Here is a 9,955-nt window from a genome sequence, read left to right as displayed (position 1 = left end):
ATAGTAGTTCCTCTGTTGTTGCGGATGTCCATGGGCGTCGTTGACCACCTCTGTGTTCCCGCCGCTCGTTTGCCCCCTTCTTTTAAAAATAAAAAAAAACAATAACGAATACCAAACTTTACTATAGTTATTAATTGTAACTTAATAAAGTTAAGCTATAATGTAAATATCGCGTTTTATTTTACTACTTACTGTCGCTCCTTTATTCTCGGGTAAAGTTATTCCGAGAAGGCCAGTGAACAAATCTTGACATGCGATTGCAGCTAATGAGTTCAACGCAGATGCTACCGTCCTAAAACGTTTTATTATAAATTGATATGCATTCTTTTTTATTTGAAGACTATCCAAAAACTTTCAAAAAATAATTCTTTTTCCAAAAATAACCTTTAATTACTTTTTAATCAAATGTCCAATTGAGTTTAAAAACGACATGTAATTGTTACCGTTTGCTTCAGGCCATTGTGCGAATTACAGACCTAATTTAAAACTCATGTACATTGAATTGAAACTGGTATGGCAACTGGTCTTTTCTAGTTAAGTCATAATTTAGGAATTGAGCTGAATCTAAGCCAGTTACTAGACCGATGTCAAACGTCTCGGATTGTCAGTTCAGTTAAGATAGTTTTTTTTGAATTTCAGTTCTTTTACAGTTTAAACTGTATCTTACGTTGTAATTTAAATTTGTGAAAGTATGAAGTGAGTTACCCGAGACTTGCAGCAAATATGCCAGCAACGAAGAAGCCGGGAACGCCGCGGGAAGTGCCCAGCTCGCGCACCACGTATAGAGGCAGCAGCCGGTCTGATGCGTTGATCACACCAGCCTTTGGTAAATATTTATTTCAAAAATATTAACATACGTATTTAAGAACCATACAAGACCTAGGTTTTTATTAAACTTAGTTAAAATTTTAAAATTGTATCTTAACATGAGGTATGCTATCATACCAATTCAATTTTTATTTAAGGTTGTTCAAGATGCTTAACATCCAGACAAGTGATAATCCTAAAAACAATAGCAACAGATCTAAATGAGGTCACACAAGTCGCGAAAGTTCTACATTCGCTGCAATCGTTGAAAACAAACGTGTGAACCTGGCGTATATAAAATTCGTGTCGCGTTCACCTTAATGGGATCGCAGTCGGCGTAGTGCGCGGCGAGGACGGCGCCGGTGACGAAATTGACGGAGTAGACCGCGAGCAAGCCGCACGCTGAAACCCAGAGCGCAACCCGGGCCTGCGCTATGCGCTCCACTGAGAGGTACTTCTGCACGGACGCCTGGTTCGCGCAGAACATGCTCAGCCAGTACATGGTACCGCCCACCACCACCGTCCAGAATGAGTGCCGCACCGTCGGGTCTGGGTTCATACTGACAAAAAGAAACACAAAAAAACTTATCAATCAGTTCGAAATTAGCGTGCTTGACTAAATTCGAGTCAACATTAAATTAGTATAGTCTTTGGATCGATTCATCATTTAAATCTTGAAATGTAAAAACAATAAAATTCTCTTTGCTTATCTTACTCAAAAAAATGTAGTCGATCCGTAGATCTTGCATAATCCCAAACCGCATCGAGTCCGCCCGCTTTTCCGGCGCCCATGATGAGGATTGTGGCAAGCGACCCGAGTAGCACGGCCGATTGAAAACTGTCCGTCATTATCACAGCTTTCATACCACCCTACACAATAGAACACACAAGAAAATTAATTTTAATAACTTTAACCAAAAAAGTATTAGAAATTATTGTATGTTTTTACCTGTGATGCATAAAATATGCAGACCACATATACCAGTGAGACTGCTAAGTAAGTGTTTAATCCAGTTACTGAAAATAATTTTCAAGATTAAAATAACTATCCACAAATCTTACATTTCTAATCTATTATTTAATAAACATGTCATTTGATTAGAAGTATTCGAAAATATAATTTGTAAAACAAATTATCTACTACTAACATGCTAGACTAGAAGGAATAAAAACATGTCGAAATTGAGTTTAATTATTTTTATCTAATTCTGTGTAATTAATACACACTGAGCATACTTTAACTAGGGACACGAACGGCATATTTATCGTGCATTGATGCGTACCAAAATAGTAAAAACTATTAAAAAAACAAACTCGAATGAAATTACAAAAGTCGTTGTCATTGACCTTAAATTCATAGCTTGGTTACATTTATAAATAAGATGTTTTAGAAGCTTCATCTTTTGTGCTCTAATTTTATAACCGATCCAGGCGAGATGACAATTGGCGTCATTAGAAAAATATTAACGTTATTGTTGTACCAGCGTACACTATTCTAATCAATTATTAATAACTAGGTATGTTTTATACGAAAATCATTTAAACTGCCAGTCTCATAGAATTGGCGGTATACGTTTACTTCCTTATAGACATAACCTAGTCAACTCTAAGATCAGTAGGACATAATGCCAGGAGACCTGGTAGAAAGCCGGCACTATAAGCCCGTCATTACTGACCATTAGATGCAATCAATGCTGTGTCGATTGCACGTAAAGGTATGACCCTTGGCATCGCTTATGGGTGGCATCCGTCATCGGCTGCTTCAAACAATGATAATAAAATTTGTGCAACCGATAGTAAAGACATATTTAGTATAACGTCGTATAACTACTGCGAATTCGTTTAGCAAGAGTTGACCCTCTTGAATACATAAAGAGTGATGTAATTTATATCTATTATATTCATGTGCCTGACATTAACCCTGTAGCCAATAGTTATTTACTGTTACGCAAGCTATTCATGTTAAGCTTATGACAGGTTTTGCTAACATGCTATCTTCAATATGAATCCTGTACCGTTTTATGTATAACATATTGGAAAAGTTTATCATAATAAGTTTATCATAAAAAAGTTTCAAGTTTTTTTTTTCATAAAAATCGACAAATATTACTCACGGTGATATTTGTGATCTACTTCGTACAATACTGTTTGAATAGCCACGTCTTTCTTAGATCTTCAAAGTCCTAGTATTATTATGCACAATATTTCTACACAATTAATGATTGCGTAGTGCAATATTGCATAGGAATTCAGAATTAATAACACTTTTTTACTTTATGTAAATTTAACATCTATTTCTAATACAATACTAACAAATACAATATCATTAAATTTTATATTTATAGGTAAAGAGCATGGTGGTTAATAAAAATAGTAATATTGTTACGTATGAAAGGTAAAATTTGTCCTGGTATACGAACATAGATTGCTATCGTATTGTACGGTGCTAATAGACTATGAAATAGATGGTGTGGGTCGTGGATCGAATTAATTTTGGTAGTTTTAGGTATCTATTGCGTAGGAATGGACATGTAAGAATTCAACCTTTGAATGGTACAAAGAAAACTTTCAGTACAAACACATAGCCCCATTGCGACTTTAATTACTCATTAAAACAAACAATTTCTGTAGCTTTTGTGACTACATTCTTTTTTTATTCGGATTCCCGAATCCTAACACTAGCAGTGCGTTCAAACTATTACGACAGCCTTAATTAAACCTTACCAGAAAAATTACTCGGTAATTAATAATAAGTAGTTATTATTTAATCCGAATTTTATTGAATTGAAATTGAATTTAATTTGAAAGGTAGCTTGTTAATAGAAATATTAGTAGAATTTAGCAACCATAAAAAAAATGAATGGGGATAAAAAACGTTCAAATCTTTAACATTCCAAACATTTAGAAATTCTTTAATTGCTCGTGAGGTACCGACGTAGTTATATTGATTGAGGCATTGACGATAAAAAATATTATGAAACGCATGGTAAGGTAATCATTTAAATTTTATTAATCGAATTGACTCTGTATAATTATTTAAGCAATCGTATTCGATATTTTATGTACTTTAAATCGTTTTAGATGTAGAAGCCAGACCGAAATATAAAACGCGCCATATTGTGGACAAATGTGGAACTAATTTTAATGTAAATTTTAATATCGATTACCAATAATTACATTTTATAATCCAAAATTTATATTTTCTCGAAGACATATGTACAATAGCATTTATTTCGCGATGTAATCTAATTGTCGCTTAAATGTTTTGTAACTGTATTTAATTTGCATTTCGCTATTTCTAAAGAAGGCTTGCGTAATTTAGATTTTCGAATAGATATCTCAAAGAATAAACTCTGCCACTATTTTCTAATTACGTGATGGTAATTATTACATCGTTTATAATTTTTTTTAATTTCCACAGGTGCTGTACTAGTTACATTTATGTATTTTTTTACATCTTCTTTATTATATGAAAATATAAGTATGTTCATAAAAGTTCTTGTTATCTTTTATTATGGAAATAAAATAATTAAGAGTTACGAGCATAAGTAAGTTATTAAACTATGGATTTTAACTATAAAAAAATCGTTAAAATTATAAATAACTATAAAATGCAATGTGGAAAAAACCGAATTTGATGTATAAAAGTCAGAATTTGATTGATAAAAGATCGTTTTAGAGTAAAAATTGTTTCATTATTTACCATCGGAGAGCGCTAATGCGGGCGCGTAGACGGCAACGGCTGTGTACAGAACCATCTGCAGCATGTATAGCGAACTCGCGTACACTCGCATCGACTTGCAAAACCTTATTTCCTAAAAGTGCATCACAAACAACTGTTAATACAGATAATTATGATCGCGCAATACCTTTCAAATATTTCAATATTGTTCATATATTGTTTCTTTTTATTATTTACACTGTGTATTGACATTTGAAAAACATTGAACAATGATTTGAAGAGATAAATATCGTAGATAGTCTCATCTGAACTTATAATATCTATGCTCCATATGTGAGTTACTATCACACGTATTTTAAAGTTATTGTGTTGAAAAGTTATTATTTGAAATAAAGAGAGCAATTGTTAAAATACCAAATACTCATAGCAGGATGTTAAACGCAATCTCATGAAGACTGGCAAGTAGAGTTGGCTTGCTATCGGCACGACCAGTACGAACGACACGCAGATCATCCAAAACTGCGCTCCCGCCATGTACATCTCCGCTGGGTTGCCTAGCAATTCTATAGCCGTTATGAAACTAAAACAAAAAATCTTATTCTGAGTACCATAGATCGCGTAAACTCATTTGCAATGCATGTAGAAATCATGAATTAAAAAGTAAAGCTTTCAGCATATTACCTTGCAGCCAAACTTAGGGCCATTGGAAACGTGCCCATTGATGAACCGCCCAATAAGAAGTCATCGCCTGACGTTTGTTTCTCGCCACAGAAGCCGTAGAAAACTCCAATACCGCACGAAACTAGTAACATCGTGGCCAGCACGCTGTAGTCCTCCCAATGAAATAGTTCACTCGTAGGCGTCTCGTTTCTTTGAACCACATGCTCATTTGATCTTGACGTATTATATTTTGTTAAATTTGGTGAAGCTTGTGCTGTTTCTATACTTATTCCACAAAATATCACTGCAGTTAACAAAAATACCTAAAAACAGACCAAAAAGAAGCTCTTAATATAGGTTTACAGTGCAAGTTACGAAGATATGATTTAGTGAGGTCATTGTAATGAAATAAAGGTTTTTTTAAACAATACCAATACCGTAGCATACGTTACTAATCTTAATTAACGTAGCCTTTCCCTCGTCTTTGTCACGTTTAATGAGTAACCTTCCGAGTACAATAAACATACTCTTAGTAGAAACGTCTTAGATCAATTACATTTAGTGATTTTCCAATTCCAGTCAGTAATCGGTTTAATAAAGCCACGACGATTAAATACTTTACGCCGACGAAGTGGCCGCGTTAAAGTAAGCCAATTCTAGAACAAATAAATAATCGGTGGCGGCGGCGGAAACTCCGTGGCTAAAAGGGAAACTTGCGTCAGTGTTCGATTTCCTAGGATTTAGTTGAAGTGTGATAAATCACTAAAAAGAGCGTATTTTTTCATCGAGAATATAAATCAATTTATATAAAAATTATCAAATGTAAACACGTTTTTATATCGATATCACTAATCCATATTAAGAAATATAATTTTTAGATGTACTTTCCATATTTTTTTTTTAAATTATCCAGTTAAGTTTTAACGTTATTATCGATAACGTTAAAATTGCCTTTTAGTTCTGATAGAGGAGACGCGTGAATTTCAGTAATACGAGTACTAAGTACTAAAGCTAAAGATTGATGGTGTGTGCGACGCGAGTTTGTCGAAAGCCATTATGTTAGTTTCATACAAGGGTAGAATACTGAGGCAGAGCCGTAGTAATCTTATGTCAGCGTGTGTGTTCAAATTATAGTAGTACTATACTATGATACTACTATGGGTCACTACCCGCGTATGAAACTAGCATTAGCGATAGCGCGCGCTCCGGCGACCGGAACTAACCGGATCGCTTCCAGTCGAATCCTCTACAAACCGGATGAGTCCGGATCCTCGCTACTCCTAGATTCGAAGCCAACTCATAAGCATGGGAGTGCGTTAGTTGTGTCGCATTCTTAACAATTAAGAATAACCGTTGAATCACATTGTTTTCAATTTACCATAGTAGTCATACATTTAGTAATCGGTGTCACGTTTATTATTGTCGTCTTAGATAAAATTTACTTTCGTTGTTGTAGGACATGTTTGGTTTGGTTATAAACTTGCTCTTCGCATGTACATGGGTATAACTATTGCATGCCGGTCTTTAGACGATAGAACCCTTTCACATTTGGAATTGTTAAGATCAAACCTGAAGTATGCTAGATTTGATGTAATTTTAGTAATATGCACTAAAAACCATATACACTCTTTATGACTGGTAACATACTTAACTCGTATTAAAGTTAACATTACAATACATATTTTTAATGTCTTTACTCGTTGAATGAAAAAAAGAAACTTTCCGCAATCGTATCCTTGTATTATAGAAAGAACGGAGATTATTGAGCTAATTGTAGATAATGACTTGACTTTTTTCTACACATTTTGAAACACGCAACATTTGTATCGCATCCGTTACACCCACATCTTGATACATTTATAAATTATCTCAATATCAAATTACTTATTTATTCATGAAGATATTAATTAACTTGTTACTAAACAATCCTAGAATAGTTTTCAATCTGTAACTATCCATCAGGTCAAGTACAAATCCTAAATCACAAGATTTAGACTTTTCAAACTCTAGGCATAAAATTCGTTATTTTATAAAGATGGTCGTGGCTTATTCATAGTAAAAAATATACAAGTTTATTTATGAGTTTGTATTTACATTAAACTAATAAATTAATAGTAAGCATAAACCTCAAGCGTGCTATCGCTCACACTGAACCTATACTTAACAGTTATTGTTAATATCTTCATAAATCATCGTTGCAAAGCTTTGCAGTTAACATTTTCGTAATAGGTTTAGCAAAAATTTGGTTTACATCGCAACTCGCTGGTCACGGAGATGTTTTTCTGGCTTATACTTTCGTAGAATAATTAGCCCCATCACGAAACAACCTTTGACGTATTGCCTCGGCTTAGAGAATGTTACCGTTACGTAGCCGTGCGGTTAACTTGAAGATGTGTTCTGGTTTGCAACATAAGGCTATATTTTTTAATCATACTAAACAATTATCACAACATATAGGAAAAAGGAGATATTGAATTATCTTTCGTTTATTTAAATCTGGTTGTAGATACTTTATGCTGTTTTTTTTTTATTAATCCCTGTATTTAATAAGTTAGCCGCGTTGTCGAGGACTATTATACGAGTATATGCTCTATGATCGTAAGCCACCCTATCGAAGCTTCGAGTACACTATAATTCTTCTGAATAGTAATAATGTTGGTCCAGTTTACATTTAATCAAAATACATTTTTTAAAGATTAGATTAAATTATGAAATTTGTCGATTTTTCATCAGTCGTCTCTTCATACAGTTTGTTAAATAAATTAAAATATTAAATCTGTATATTAATTCTATTTGAATTTAGCAATACGTTGCAGAAATTGTGTATTTTATATTGATCTTATAAATATTAAATATGTTCGATTTTAGATATGTTCGATTTAATTATACTATCAATCTTGACTAATATAAGACACAAGCTTATAAATATAATTGCATATATGTATGTCATTACTTCATAGCTATTGCGAGAAATATTTAAAAAATGCAAATCAATTATTTAATTCATAAAAGAACTATGAGAAGTTCATTATAAAATTTAAATCTACTTTGTTATCTGCTACCAGTAAATTAAGAATTGCAAAACATAAAAAGACTTACCTTAAATTTGCCATGCATCTTTTGTACTGGCGATGTATAATAGTTTCCTATATCCATGTTTCAAAGGCTTTCGGAAAGTTAGTATGGACGGCTTGTAGGTCTGTTTATGTTTACATGTCCTTCGGGAACGAGGCGACGTGAACTTGTGACGAACTCCTCGCAGCTGCGACGGCTGAAGGCGACTCCGTGCCGTACTGAACGTACACCAATAAATTGTAATTAAGATCTACAAAGACCCTATTAGTCAACGTAAATAGCGAAGGGTAACAGTACTGAGTCGAAACTTTTTGTACACTTTTACCGTTTATCAAATCACTGGTTATAATGTTGGTGTTTTAGACGCAGAAATATACTCTCTCTGATGATTGGCACTTACTGCCGTCAGTTTTATAAACATCGATAAGAGCCAATATGAACACCATACATACACATTCGCTGAAATTAGTTACGGCGATGTTCGTAAAATCCCTCGACTTCAATACGATTACACATAATTATGAATTCTTTATGAATATTTTTAAACATATTATAGGCCATATTAAAACACTCACTTAATAAGTTGTTTCGATGACAAATAACGAAATCACTTTTCATGTTCTTGAATACTTTATTTACGATTGTCACGGATCATTTTATTGAAATCGAGATACGATAAATGCAATTCTGTATTGCGAACTTGCATCTCCGTCGTATCGAAGATGATTGACCAACCGTAGGTATTAACAGTAACTATTTCAACGTTAAGCCGTATTATACAATGTTACGATAACATAACTAAATTGTTATTACTGCTTATCTTAAAATACCTGTCTTTCGGTAACAATATTAAAATATATTAGAAACATACCCTCCAGATTGCACCTATTTTATAATTTGGCAACACTTGATAAAAATCCTAAATAAATATAGTAAAAAAGTTATTACATAATGTGTAAATATGTTTTCAGAAAAAAAAACTCAGCGAACTTAAGCATGAGTTAGATAATTTTACCTTCAGAAAGGTGGTAGCGAAGGTTCTAATGTGAAATGGTGGGCATCTCGACTTAAATACATAAAAATATAATAACAAATCGTTTTATAGTATAAACTAAATATCTGCATCTTTAGGGTGCGCTGTGTAAATACTCAACGGTAAAAAGGACAATAAATTAAACGACGTTATTAAACTGCATTGGTTTTTAAAAAAAATAAAATATTTATAATAATTATGAAATAAACTTGTTTCTTTAACCCGTGTTAAAATTAGGCACGAGTTGAAAGTTGAATAGTTGCCCCCGAGCGTGTATCGGTGTTCGCTCGATGTTCGCTGCTGTTTGCGGCCGGCGGCAGGTAGCAGGGCAGCGCGGCGCGTGAGCTCGGAGCAGCGAGCACCATCGCGTTGCGCAACCCATGAGAACCATCGAAAGTGCCCCCTCCCGGGGACGTACCGAGTGCCATCTTATAAACACTGGAGCCACCCGACCAATGGACACTGCATCTCGACCCAGCACCAGCATGTGTAGCAAAACGGTACGTGTGCTGCACTATGCACTGACTCAGTTGTGTAAGCTCCTGACCTGCTAGTGATATGACACCTCTATTGTTTTTCGCACAGTGGATATTTAGGTCGTATACAAAGACATTCTTGCCATGGTACTCAACTGTTTTATTCGGTAATTACAGGTATTCAGATCGTTGGCCGTCGCGGCGGTTCTCGCCTGCGTTGCC

General features: G+C 34.2%; 2 protein-coding genes across 2 annotated transcripts in view; one reads left to right on the top strand and one right to left on the bottom strand.

The window, feature by feature from the left end:
* LOC106109158 (sodium-coupled monocarboxylate transporter 1-like) overlaps window positions 1-9,053 on the bottom strand; it is an 11,418-nt gene extending 2,365 nt beyond the window's left edge. The window contains exons 1-9 of the mRNA XM_013290563.1: window positions 8,249-9,053; window positions 5,171-5,472; window positions 4,904-5,069; window positions 4,511-4,622; window positions 1,757-1,824; window positions 1,523-1,677; window positions 1,124-1,367; window positions 706-821; window positions 193-292 (exon numbers count right to left, since the gene is read on the bottom strand). Of these exons, the coding sequence (XP_013146017.1) occupies window positions 193-292; window positions 706-821; window positions 1,124-1,367; window positions 1,523-1,677; window positions 1,757-1,824; window positions 4,511-4,622; window positions 4,904-5,069; window positions 5,171-5,472; window positions 8,249-8,305 (1,320 nt within the window). The 5' untranslated portion in view covers window positions 8,306-9,053. The remainder of the gene's footprint in view (window positions 1-192; window positions 293-705; window positions 822-1,123; window positions 1,368-1,522; window positions 1,678-1,756; window positions 1,825-4,510; window positions 4,623-4,903; window positions 5,070-5,170; window positions 5,473-8,248) is intronic.
* A 316-nt stretch (window positions 9,054-9,369) lies between these two features.
* LOC106109260 (extensin-like) overlaps window positions 9,370-9,955 on the top strand; it is a gene marked incomplete in the record, with an annotated part of 3,005 nt that continues 2,419 nt past the window's right edge. Inside the window, 2 exon segments of the mRNA XM_013290674.1 lie at window positions 9,370-9,757; window positions 9,911-9,955. Coding sequence (XP_013146128.1) covers window positions 9,638-9,757; window positions 9,911-9,955 — 165 coding nt within the window.

The sequence above is a fragment of the Papilio polytes genome, unplaced genomic scaffold (genome assembly GCF_000836215.1).
Source record: "Papilio polytes unplaced genomic scaffold, Ppol_1.0 DF821289.1, whole genome shotgun sequence".
Lineage (NCBI taxonomy): Eukaryota > Metazoa > Arthropoda > Insecta > Lepidoptera > Papilionidae > Papilio > Papilio polytes.
This window is presented reverse-complemented; position numbering and strand designations above follow the sequence as displayed.